Source organism: Branchiostoma floridae, chromosome 15 (genome assembly GCF_000003815.2).
Source record: "Branchiostoma floridae strain S238N-H82 chromosome 15, Bfl_VNyyK, whole genome shotgun sequence".
Taxonomy (NCBI): Eukaryota; Metazoa; Chordata; class Leptocardii; order Amphioxiformes; family Branchiostomatidae; genus Branchiostoma; species Branchiostoma floridae.
The window spans coordinates 2532477-2545762 of record NC_049993.1 but is presented as its reverse complement, the minus strand read 5'-3'; the positions used below and the strand labels follow the sequence as shown (position 1 = coordinate 2545762).

The window sequence follows — 13286 nt, the reverse complement described above, 5'->3', positions numbered from 1 at the left end:
CCGGTGAACAATCTGTGTCACGGGATGCAAATGAAAGCTACCATCAGAAATGTCATTGATTGGCTGAAAACAAGTAACGTTAAAAGGCAATACCTAAAAAGACGACAGGGTAGAGTGTAGACCCAAGGATATCCAGTCGTCGCTGCAGATCTTTCATCAGGGGTCTATTCTCATTGTAGACCAGGGTTTCGAAGGCTGGATTGTCACTGATGTGCGTCAAGGTTGCTTGGAAAAGACCAAACAACTTTTTTCCTTTTGTCCTCGTGCTTTTCAATGATGTCACTGACTCGGCATCCTTCGCTCTTGCCTATATAAAACGAATGATGAATAAAGACTCCATTAATTTTTTTTAAAATATCTTCTGTCCGATGAACAAAATGAGCCTAGAACTAAATTTTTCATTAAAAAAAGACCCTAAAATTATGTAGACCTCATCCGAAGCTTGTATTTGTGTAGAAACATGTCAGATTAATGGTTGTAAATGTAAAATGCTCGCAAGTGAGGTATCTGGCTGAGTGTGTATAGTGACTAAGAGCGAATGTCTGTAAGGGTCAAACAATGGTGGCACCGGTCAAACAAGTGCTTTAAAAAAAGCTGTACCTTGCCGGGTAGTAGGGAATTCGTCAGGAAAAGGTACCTCGGCGCTTCACCAGTGTTCATCAGTTAACATGAGGATCACATCAAAATAATCAGAGACAACCACAGAGTTCCACATGTCGCCCCCTCCCACCCCGATTCCTGTACGGGAAAGCTTTAGTGACTTCTCCAGCTGCCAATCCAGTCTCAAATCTATTTTTCACACAATACAAACTCTATCAAGGACATTCCTAGTCATAAATGTCTTTAAAATGTACTTACCTGGCTACTAGTCCCGAAGTTTGCGGCTATTTTTTTGTTTCATGTTGTTGCAATGTGCAAAGAGTGACACCTAGCAACTTCAGTATGAAATGCAGCAAAAATCCCCAAGTGTAGGGAAATTTACCTCATTAACATAATCTATGTCAGATAAATTATTGGCACAATAAACCGGTATTGTAAAACTTTTTGACCCACAATGAGTATGCATTATGCTTTATTACAAAATAAATTCCTTCTGATGCAATTTTTGATATATCTTTATGATAAACATGGGTTAAAGCGTAGATTTATTTACGCTGGACCACATACGTCTAAAATACAGTTTTAATACTGGCCTGATTGATCCATGTAAAGAATGGGCCTCATTACCTTGCCGGGCGTAAAAATAGATTTGGCTACTTTTTTGCACAGTGATAGTACTTGGTACACGACCCCTCAAAATAGCTTTCTTTCTTCTCAGAACCTTTCGTTGCCATGGCAACAGGCCAAAGAAGTTTTGTGGTCATGTTTCCGGATTTTGGCACGTAAAAAAACATGAAATTTGGCCATCTTTAGGGCACTATCACTTTAGGGCACTATCAACGAGGGGTCGCGGGTACGAGTATGTTTCAGTCAGGTGCAAACTTAATGACAGGAATAATTGACATGAGCTCGTCCGGGCACCTTCCGCGGTGAAATCGGTCTATAATCGTTGGATTGACGCGCGGCTATCAATTGAATGTCGACCGATACCTATGCGAGGTACGGACGACCTGCAGGGGACTTGGTAACGAGCTATGCGATCTCAGAGATTGCCAGCGACTTGTCGTTGACGTTGAGAACATGCTTCGCTGCACAGCGAGCATCGGCCGACCCCTGAAAATCGCCGGCAAACTCTAAAAATCGCGCGCTGATCGAGAGAACACCGGACGTCTTACTGCCGAACTCACAAACTCACCGTGACTGATTCATTTTCGCGCATTGTTACAGGGGTATTAGGGATATCAAGTCGCTGGATTCAGATTTTCAACGTATTGTAGTTTGAAACCATGAATACCCATTTCTTCATCTAATCAACGGGTAACCCGAGGATAAAGGTAAGCTAGCGTTACACCTTGCACTTCCGGTGGGTGGCTCCCAGTTGTTCCACTCTTTGTTGTAGATTCCGTTGATGAGACAGGTGACTCTTGTTTATGCTGTTCACCCTGCAGCTGATGACCTTCGAGAGGCGGTTGCTCGGCTGACGTTTGAAAAAGAACATAAACACAAAATTGAGTCTGTTAGTGTCGTATCATAATCAGTTTATAAATCAAATTTCAGGTGGTAGCTATCATTGTCTGGGCCACACTATTCTCCGAGGTTCTTGATTCTACCACCGAAGTAACCCTTAATGCAATGCAAAGAAATTAAACAAAAAAAAAGCCATGATACAAAAAAGTCATTCTTGCCTCAAAAAATGAAGTCAGACCTCTATTTGTATGTGCATGCAAACTAGTAAGGTGTATTCATGGTTGGATGTATCTCCCATGTAGAGTTAAGCATGATGTTAAATACAATACATGATTAAATACAACGAATTTTGTTTCATAATCTCAACTCTGAGTCATATTTCATTAATAACAGGCTCAGCCAGTGGTTTTATTCACCCAATATGTGTAGTGGATATGTAATTATTGAAAACAAAGACAGATTTGCAATTGTTTACCCTAATACTGAGGCACAAAGTACAGACATACCTTCGTTCATTTGCTCCAGTTCTAGTCTTTTAGCTTCTTCTGCTAATTTTCCTTTGTTTAGAGTCTCTAAAATCTCCACAAGCAAACTGAGATTCCCCTTGCCGATCTTATTGGCGTCTTGTAGCATGTTGAATATTTGGTGAGGTGTCGCATTTTCCACTCTTGCTGGCCCGAGCATTCCATTACCGACAATGGCTCGCAGACTAACGACATCTTTCTCTTCTAGGCTGTCAGAAATTTTGTGAAACAGCTGCGTAATGGCAGGAAGTTGGGCCATTGTTTGCGTTCTTCACAGCAGTACTTGCACCAAAGTCTGTAACGTTAATAGTCGAGATCAAATAGGTTAAATTTACAGATACAGATAATCTTTATTGACACGACAAAAGTACAGCGACTTTCGTAAGGTCTATATATATAACAACTACTTACAGTACAACTAAACACACATATATGGATATCTATGAACAAATCAACATATGGGGTCTAGCATGTCATTTACACTATTGATTCTACGGTATAAACATTCGTGGATTTACATAAGAGATAAGGCTGATTGTAATCTACAAAGAGTATTTGTCTTGCATTGATTTTAGGGTTTCCGGAATCGACGGGATGGGCTAGGCTAGCGGGATGGGCTAGTGCCACCTTTTGGTGCCCCACTGGCTTCCAGCTGTGGGAGACCCTGGGAGGAATAGCTTTGTCCTTCAGCACTTAGGCAATCTGAATCAGGCATGTCCAAATGTTGGTGAAAGGTTTATATTTTTTTAAATAGGAATGCTTTTGATGATTCTTGAATTTGGCATGGTGGCACTAGCCCTGAGTCCGCTTTCCTAGCCCACCCCATCGATTCTGGAAACCCGTTGATTTTGTCGCACACATCTGTCGTTTGTTACGTTTCCCAGGTTTATTGTTGAATTCTCCTTTCAGAACTCATAAGCTTGATTGTGGCCAACTGAACTCGCAGTCATAAATTGCACACGTAATTACAAAAGGAAATTATGTCGTTTGTGTTTTTTTTAGATCTGATTATTTATCACATTCATTTAGCTCTGAAAAGTATTTAAACTAAATAGCGTGATAACTGAAAAAGTTGTGATAATAGATATTGGGTTTAATGTCTCATTAATTCACCAATTGAGAGGTTTAAGTATCTTCTACAGGAGAATTAATGTGATAGCAACCCCCTTATCACATTAATTCTCCATAGAAAGATCCACGATTCTTATATGGAGAATTAATGTGATAGCAACCCCTTTATCACATTAATTCTCCAAAGAGAGATCCACGATTCTTATAAAGAGAATTAATGTGATAGCAACCCCTTTATCACATTAATTCTCCATTGAGATATCCAGGATTCTTCTACTGGAGAATTAATGTGACAGCAACCCCCTTATCACATTAATTTTCCAGAGAGAGATCCAGGATTCTTCTACTGGAGAATCATTGTGATAGCAACCACCTTCTCACATTAATTCTCCAAAGAGAGATCCACGATTCTTATATGGAGAATTAATGTGATAGCAACCCCTTTATTACATTAATTCTCCAAAGAGAGATCCACGATTCTTATATGGAGAATTAATGTGATAGCAACCCCCTTATCACATTAATGCTCCATAGAGAGATTCAGGATTCTTATATGGAGAATTGATGTGATAGCAACCCCTTTATCACATTAATTCTCCAAAGAGAGATCCACGATTCTTATATGGAGAATTAATGTGATAGCAACCCCTTTATTACATTAATTCTCCAGAGAGAGATCCAGGATTCTTATATGGAGAATTAATGTGATAGCAACCCCTTTATTACATTAATTCTCCATAGAGAGATCCAGGATTCTTATATGGAGAATTAATGTGATAGCAACCCCCTTATCACATTAATTCTCCATAGAGAGATCCTGGATTCTTATATGGAGAATTAATGTGATAGCAACCCCCTTATCACATTAATTCTCCAAAGAAAGATCCAGTACTCATCTACTGGAGAATTATTGTGATAGCAACCCCTTATAATTCGCATTATCATCATAGTAAATGAGAAACTGCCATAGTTGTAAATGACTGGAAGTTCATTCTTGTGGCATTTGGAACTTACGTGGAAGTGAACATCCTTGAACATAAAGCCCCGGTCACAAAGCGCGTACGATTCCTTGCGATGGACTATTCCGCATATCGTACGATGAGCGCAGTACATCGCAAGAAAATCGTAAGCATCGCAAGCCATCGCAACGCATCGGATGGTGTTCAAAATTTTTCCAGCGTCGCACGATTTTTCACTTGTGCCTCTTCTGTACAGCCGTCTGACCGCTTTTGTGCTTCTTTAACCAACAAAATGTGGACATAGCTGTTAAATACCTTCCTATAATATCTTTAACTGTAAAAATAAATTTAAAAAGACCATGACAACAAGAGTATTACAAGCAAAAGTTCAAATCAAGCGTGAGTACTGGTATGGTTATCTCGGCCTGCTTGCCGGCTCTACGTGTCAGGCTCTTTCGAAGATCGTATCATGATATGCTATCAACAAAAAGATGCCATCATACAAAATCATATGATAAGCATTATATCATATATATTTCCGACTCATAGAGCCTGCCTTTATGTTCGAGTTGTCCCCATGGTTATTACGATTATGGTAAACTGACCCAAGACCGACGAGAGCTGAGATTTGATCTAATTATAAACTCACGTGCATGAAGCGATCAAACAATTGTCTGCATCACCTGTGCGGGGCGCGCTGTTCTCTTGTTGCGACTGTGGCAGTTGCGACTGATATATTTCCCCTTTTCGTCAATATCGACAATATCAGGGAAAACTGAAACCATCACAACATGCTAAAAAATCATAAATCTATAACCTCATCAGTAGACAAAAATTGCCGTATTGAACTCTGCTATGGGGGCAAATAAAATCTTACGACGATAGCGAAATTTTGAACATGTTCAAAATCCATTTCAGCTCTATTTTTCGCCATACGACGCTCCCCGATTTACTATGATTCACTGCGATTGACACAGGCACGCTCTTATGACCTCATCGTACGATGCACTACGCGCTTTGTGACCACGGCTTTATATACTTAAACCATTGCTTCCGATTTTCTTCCGACTTACGTCGCACTGCGCTTATCCTGCGCATCGGAAGGAATCGCAAGGAATCGTACGCGCTTTGTGACCGGGGCTTAAATTGTGTAAATGAAGACTTGTAATTGTTAACATAAATGATCAGAAAATGCTAGTATGGCCTCCTCTCGATACCAGTCTTAAGATAGAATTGTCTACCTCTGTTAACTTGGCGGAGAGATGCCCAACAAAAAAAAGGTATGCCCACGAGGACCTTGTTTGCATGATTAATGAAAAACACACATAATGTTTCAGCCGTGAAGGTTAAATCAATCAGAGCATGTATGGATTCGTGGAACTCATATTTTTCTTCTTTCGTAATTTCTATGCCTTTTTAGTAATGGAATGAATGAACTTTGTTGCTCGACGGTTATTCACGGTATGATGCATGACAAGTATCACAGAGCGATTAATACAGTAATGAAATTATACTACACTATTTCAAAGTATTTCAAACCAGGGTAGTTGGTTTCACCTGCCGAACAATCATTCTGGGAACTGAATTGTTACATTTTTGGCTACTATTTGAATTCTTCGTTTCTTCTCAGGCGACAGCCATTTTTTAGGGTGTGAAATCCCGCCCCTGGCTATAATAATCTTCTAACCCATCAACGTCACGAATGTTGTGGTGCATCTTTTGCAAAACATTACTGGGGTTGCGGAAAAATGAAGTAACCAGTGATGTTGTCTATAATTTGCTCCATATCAAGGCGTAAAGTCAGGCGACAGCATTTCGACATTTAAATGAGAACGAGCCTCGTGTCACTTTTTATTCACCCGTGCACTTCTTGAATACATGAATGAATGCCTTGTTGGCTATAATACCATGTTTTGTCGTGTCAATTCTTGTTTACAATGTTTATGGTGCCTATTTTGACAATGTGGCCAACTTGCTTTCTTACCCATCATTTTTTCGCCCTATCTCGCTATTTTTGCAGTCTGCTAAGGGTGTCTTACATAAAATTTCCTTTCTGTAAGAATGAGAAGTTAACTGCATATGTTCCGACTCTATCGGCCTTCTTTAGTCTCAGTACGAGTATATAAATTACCAAAGTCTCCATGGCCTACCCTGGGAGCCAGACAGAAACGGATAGCTAGCGAGATTTGTTCGCGAGTTTTGTTCAGCCCGCAGACCTCACATTAGCGCTCCGGGGAGTTTCAGCCCGGAGGAGTTATCGCTACCCTCTTCCTAATCGGGCTTAAACTCCCGGGGGCGCTAATAGGAGCTCGGCGGGCCTAATTGTCTTGGGCTACCGAATAACTGTCCTAGCCTGCCCGATCTCGGATGGCCCCCAGGGTACCACGGCCTAAATCCAAATCCATGGATCTGCGGGCCTGAGTTCGATGCCAGGGTCGGCTCGGCTCGGACATGTTGTAAGACTTGTAAAGAGATTGCTTTCGTCTAGTTCGGAAGGGCCCCCGACCTAAAATGGAACTACCTCGTTACTACCTGGCCTGACGAACTCTAAGAGTTCTCTATCATAATGACAAACTAATAAAAGCTCCTTGGACAAACCCAGATGACTTTCTATGCCAATTAATGTTTTTCCCCATCCCGCGGTGTTGGGGGAGTACCCAGTGACGTCTTTTCCGGTCTCATGTTCGCTAAATAGGGGGCGCTTCGTCTGGACAAAACGTATACAGTTTTCTCCAAAAAAAGGACGTTATATAACCAACTGAAGTACATGTACGTAACATTCATAAAGTTTTTCCCAAAATAAAGGACATTATGTAACACCAAACTGTAACGTGTCTGGTGTTTAATTCTGGAAACGATTGCATGCTGCGAACTGGTGACGGTAACCACATACTGATACGAACAGGCCTTTATCAGAACTTTGTCAAATTAATTCTCCAGTAGAAGAAACCTGGATCATTATGGAGAATTAATGTGATAAGGGGGTTGCTATCACATTAATTCTCCAGTAGAAAAATCGTGGATCTCTCTATGGAGAATTAATGTGATAAGGGGGTTGCTATCACATTATTTCTCCACATAAGAATCTAGGATCTCTCTATGGAGAATTAATGTGATAAGGGGGTTGCTATCACATTAATTCTCCATATAAGAATCCTGAATCTCTCTATGGAGAATTAATGTGATAAGGGGGTTGCTATCACATTAATTCTCCAAATAAGAGTCGTGGATCTCTCTATGGAGAATTGATGTGATACAGGGGTTGCTATCACATTAATTCTCCATATAAGAATCCTGAATCTCTCTGTGGAGAATTAATGTGATAAGGGGGTTGCTATCACATTAATTCTCCATATAAGAATCGTGGATCTCTGTATGGAGAATTAATGTGATAAGGGGGTTGCTATCACATTAATTCTCCAGTAGAAAAATCGTGGATCTCTGTATGGAGAATTAATGTGATAAAGGGGTTGATATCACATTAATTCTCCATATAAGAATCGTGGATCTTTCTATGGAGAATTAATGTGATACGGTGGTTGCTATCACATTAATTCTCCAGAAGGAGAATACTGGATCTCTCTATGGAGAATTAATGTGATAAGGGGGTTGCTATCACATTAATTCTCCATATAAGAATCGTGGACCTCTCTATGGAGAATTAATGTGATACGGTGGTTGCTATCACATTAATTCTCCAGAAGGAGAATACTGGATCTCTCTATGGAGAATTAATGTGATAAGGGGGCTGCTATCACATTAATTCTCCATATAAGAATCGTGGACCTCTCCATGGAGAATTAATGTGATAATGGGGTTGCTATCACATTAATTCTCCATATAAGAATCGTGGATTTCTCTATGGAGAATTAATGTGATAAGGGGGTTGCTATCACATTAATTCTCCAGAAGGCGAATCCAGGATCTCTCTATGGAGAATCAATGTGATAAGGGGGTTGCTATCACATTAATTCTCCATATAAGAATCCTGGATCTCTCTATAGAGAATTAATGTGATAAGAGGGTTGCTATCACATTAATTCTCCAGTAGAAGAATCCTGGATCTCTCTATAGAGAATTAATGTGATAAGGGGGTTGCTATCACATTAATTCTTCAGAAGAAGATTGAAAATCCTTTGGCGAAAAAAAGAGATAAAGTTTTTACTTATCGCTATCACATATTTTGTAGTTATCACGCGTTTCATGAGAAATACTTTTTTGAGCTAAAAGAATGAGATAAATAGCTTCAGCTTTTTTTTGCACACACACATACACACACGCGCGCGCGCGCGCGTACATATACACACATACATACACACGCACACACATATACACACATACATACACACGAACACACATACACACGCACACACACAAACATACACACACACACACAACGCACACACAAACACGCACAACAACACACACAAAAACACACACAAGCACACACGCACAACACACACGCACAAACACACACACACACACACATCATAGAGCCTGTTGACAAAAAATAACGGTTTTTTATCAATTGTGCAAATTAGCTCCCAATTTCCATGTTTAGCATCATTGTACATCATCATTTGAGCTTTCTACATACAAAAAAATTATGACAATCCGTCAACACAGTTATTCTCTATCAAGACCTGAAACAAAACCGAGCCCATCAGTTGCTGTCCTCCAGAACAGGAGATATGAAAACACCGACTTTCCGATGGGGAGGCATATTATCGAACGTTACCTTTGCTTTAACCACCACTATCGATCTACTAAACATCATTGACATTCACAGCTTTTCGCGTTATGATGTGACACACAAACCGACACACAAACAGTACCGAAAATAGTATCTTATTAGCTAGTGTAAAAATCTTACAGTTGCATGAAGAAAGGAGAGAAGTGCAATCCATGATCTGAGAAGTTGCGAGCATAGTAATAGTGTTGGAGCGGAGTGGGTCAAAGTTTAGGTACACAGACACTAGATAAGGGTTTAGCCGGTTACTTATGTACCATTGTTCACCGTAAGCAGTGCAAATAATGCTCAGTGGTCTCATTTGCGTTGACACAATCACAACGAGCGTTTGATATACATTCTCTCTTTCTCTCTCTCTCTCTCAATAACATATGAACAGTTTTTATAGATTTTATGCAAATGGATTCACAATAATATATTTGATGCATAGTAAAGTTCATGAATGACTACATGACACAGTAAAATATGCAAATGAGATATCTGTGCTACACCTGCAGTTTATTATATTACGTTTCATGTTTCGAACTTTTGTAAGTAAAAAATATTAAAATTATCGTTAATTTTTTTATGTATTCAATATGGTTCCTTTCTTCCTTAGTTATGTCACATGCTTTAAAAGTCTTAACATGAAAGGCGTTGGATTTATATTAGACGTCCTCATTACTTAAGCAGCTTACATCATGATTTGCATTATTACAATCTTACTAAGACCATAATCATGCAAACTATCTTCATACCCCAAGCAGTTGAAAGCAGAGAGCTTCAGTATGGCCCAAAGCAACACTAAGTCTTTAAAATGCTTGACCCAGACTACAGAAAAATAACCGGATGACTATCAACCTAGTGCTATATACAGCTGTGCTGTCATTAGCTTTAGTCAACACATACATGTAGAGTCAACTAACATCAAGAGGGTTAGACAAATTTAAAAGATACAAACGATCCTGCAGTTCCACAGCAAACTGCTAGAATACCCAATCCCACACCATTGAACATTTATGTGAACACTTTTTTGCCACCTAGAAATCAAAACAGCAGAGAACCCTCAACCAAAGATACGAGACGAGAAAGTCCTGCTGCAGTACCAAGGTCATTTACCAGAAGGCTCAAACACGTTAAAATCGTTCACCTACCTGCGAACCAAATGCCATCACAGTCGAATAGACGTCCGTGAGATATTGGACTGGATACACGTACAAAAACACCCAAAAAGGTTCACAACTTCACCTATATTGTAGCGAAAATCAACACCACAGCACACCCGTGACCAAAAATATGCACGGCAGTACCTCCATCTTCATGGAGGTAATAGAGCATTATCTAAGTGATTATTATAAGCTATATTTGCTCCGTTATTGATGTCATTTGATTTGGTTGGCTGTATAAAACATAAGTACAGCCAGGACTACTCAACTTGCCGGAGGCTACACAGAGTCCTGAGACAAAGCTAATCAACAGTAAAAATTACTATAAAGCTGTTCAGTAAACGTCAATATTAATCCAGTTTACCTTTTGGGGACCTTGAGCAACCAAGACCTTTGATCTAAGATAATCTAATAAAAGGCCGACAAGTAATGCAAGCCGACCAAAGCAACATTTATCATGAACCTTCCTGTAAAACTTCCCAAGTTATAATGCAACTAGAGTTCCACGAACACATCCCTTCGCCAAATATTAATGCCTTTATTCAAGACTTTGTGGAATTATTCATGTACTAGTATCACTAAAGAGGACCTACCCCAATAGCAAACGACTGCATGAACGTGTGTTCCCAAAAACACAAAAAACATTAACTTCTTGGCAGAGGTGACAATGAAATTATGTACACTGTTGTGATACTTTCCAGTGCAACTTTCATATTTGTAAACTTTGATTAATTACGTAAATTTGCTGTTAATTTGTACAATAAGTATCCCACTATGTAAGTCTTCAATTAGGCTATCTACATACCAAAAATCATAATGATCCATCAACATGTTTATGTTTGTCATTGATTATGTAAATGAGGTCATTATTTGCATAATTAATATGTATTGGACATTTTTCTTACATTTCTGCTACATGTGACAAGTTTGAAAGCCCTAAAGCGTGGAATTCAGTGGATTTATGAACTTTCCTCATTAATTATGCAAATTAGCTGTTGATTTGCATAATAAGTATTACTTTATGTACGTCATCACTTAGGCTATGTAACATTCAAAAATCACGACCACAGCATGTTCAGAACGCGAGATGTCAAACATTGAAGTTTTTCTGCAGTACCTTAGGAAGCCGCCAGAGGGCCCATTATCGACCTCAACCTTTCTTTTCCTTACCCATACCCACCTACCAAATGTTATCAGGATCCGTTCAAGGCTTCTCGAGTTATGCATTCTACAAACAAACGGACGCACACACTTGGCCCGCTACCGTCCTGGCGAAAAATGCTACGCTAACCATTTTCGAACTCGACCTTTCTTTCCACAACCGCTACTTTAATACCAAATATCATGAAAATCTATATACAGTTTCTTGAGTTATATGCTGTTGGCATGGATTTATGAACTTTCCTCATTAATTATGCAAATTTTCTGTTGATTTGCATGATTAATATTACATTATGTAAGTCATCACTCATTCTATCTACATACCAAAAATCATGATGATTCGTCAACACATTCTCAAGTTATTTTCGTCCAAAGTTTGAAAGGAAATTGGTGCCTGCAGTTCAAACTCACAGCACTTACTCTCTGCCCCAAGGGCTAACTACCACTTAAAACTCATTACCACAGCATGTCTAGAACACGAGATTAAAAAATTAAAAAGTTTTGCTGCAGTACCTTAGGGAGCCGCTAGGGGGCCCATTATCAAACATGACCTCTGTTTTCGTGACCTACCCACCTGCCAAATATTATCAGGATCCATTCAAGGGTTCTCGAGTTATACTGTTTACGAGAAAGCGACCTTCCTTTCCGCAACCGCTACTCAAATACCAAATATCATTAAAATCCATACACAGCTTCTCGAGTTATATGCTGTTGACCTACATATAGGGACACAACATGAGGCCTTAACCGAAAATATAACCTTCTTGGCGAAGGTAATAAGCTACACTGTTAAAAGCGTCAACTGCAATGCTATATAATACGTCCTTATAGTCTCCTGTATTATCGCTTTTCGATACACGGTACATTAGCACTTTACATTTCAGTCAATGTCGACTGTAGATTTTGATCAGAAAAAATAAGAACTTACCGCGGAGTAAATAATCATATTATACTCACCTCACCTCACCTATCCCTTGACCTCTGTGTGGGTCGTTGGGGCACCATGACTTCGTCATATATTATACTACACCATCCAATAATATAACCTGCGACATTCTCACATACGAATACTCATAAGGCCACAGCAAGTAAATTTTCTGGGTGACATCAGCGCGCGCATTAATTTTCGCCTGATTTCAGAAAAAAAAACAAGATTTTTTCTTCTGCAGGGAGGGTCAACATGACGATTAAGTACCAAAATGAGGAAATATATTGTGTTGTAGCCTGATAATCGTCTTGTAGAAGTGACACTTGTGAGGTACCCAGGACTGTAGCTGTAAAATGAAGCTTATTGGATAGCGACACCAATATGACACCAATATGGAAGCCATGAGTGTGGTTGCCAACTTTGTTGGTGATGCCAGTCTACCACACTAGTGTCACTTTTACCGCACCAGTACATGTCCAAATACAGGGATGAATGCATTGTTGGCTCTGATGTCATGTTTGGTCCCCTTAATTCTTGTAACAACAGTCACCACAACTTTATGGTGCCTATTTTTGAAAATGTAGCCATCTTGTTTTTTTTTTACCCATCTTGTTTTTTTTTTCGCCCTATCGCACTAATTTTGCAGTCTGCAGAGGATGTCATCCATAAAATTTACTTGCT

At 39.5% G+C, this 13286-nt stretch overlaps 1 protein-coding gene across 1 annotated transcript in view; it reads right to left on the bottom strand.

Moving 5' to 3' along the window:
* The window catches only part of LOC118432162, a 14768-nt gene extending 12068 nt beyond the window's left edge, over window positions 1-2700 (bottom strand). Inside the window, exons 1-2 of the mRNA XM_035843692.1 lie at window positions 2574-2700; window positions 1950-2077 (exon numbers count right to left, since the gene is read on the bottom strand). Of these exons, the coding sequence (XP_035699585.1) occupies window positions 1950-2077; window positions 2574-2700 (255 nt within the window). The remainder of the gene's footprint in view (window positions 1-1949; window positions 2078-2573) is intronic.
* Window positions 2701-13286: the final 10586 nt, after the last annotated feature.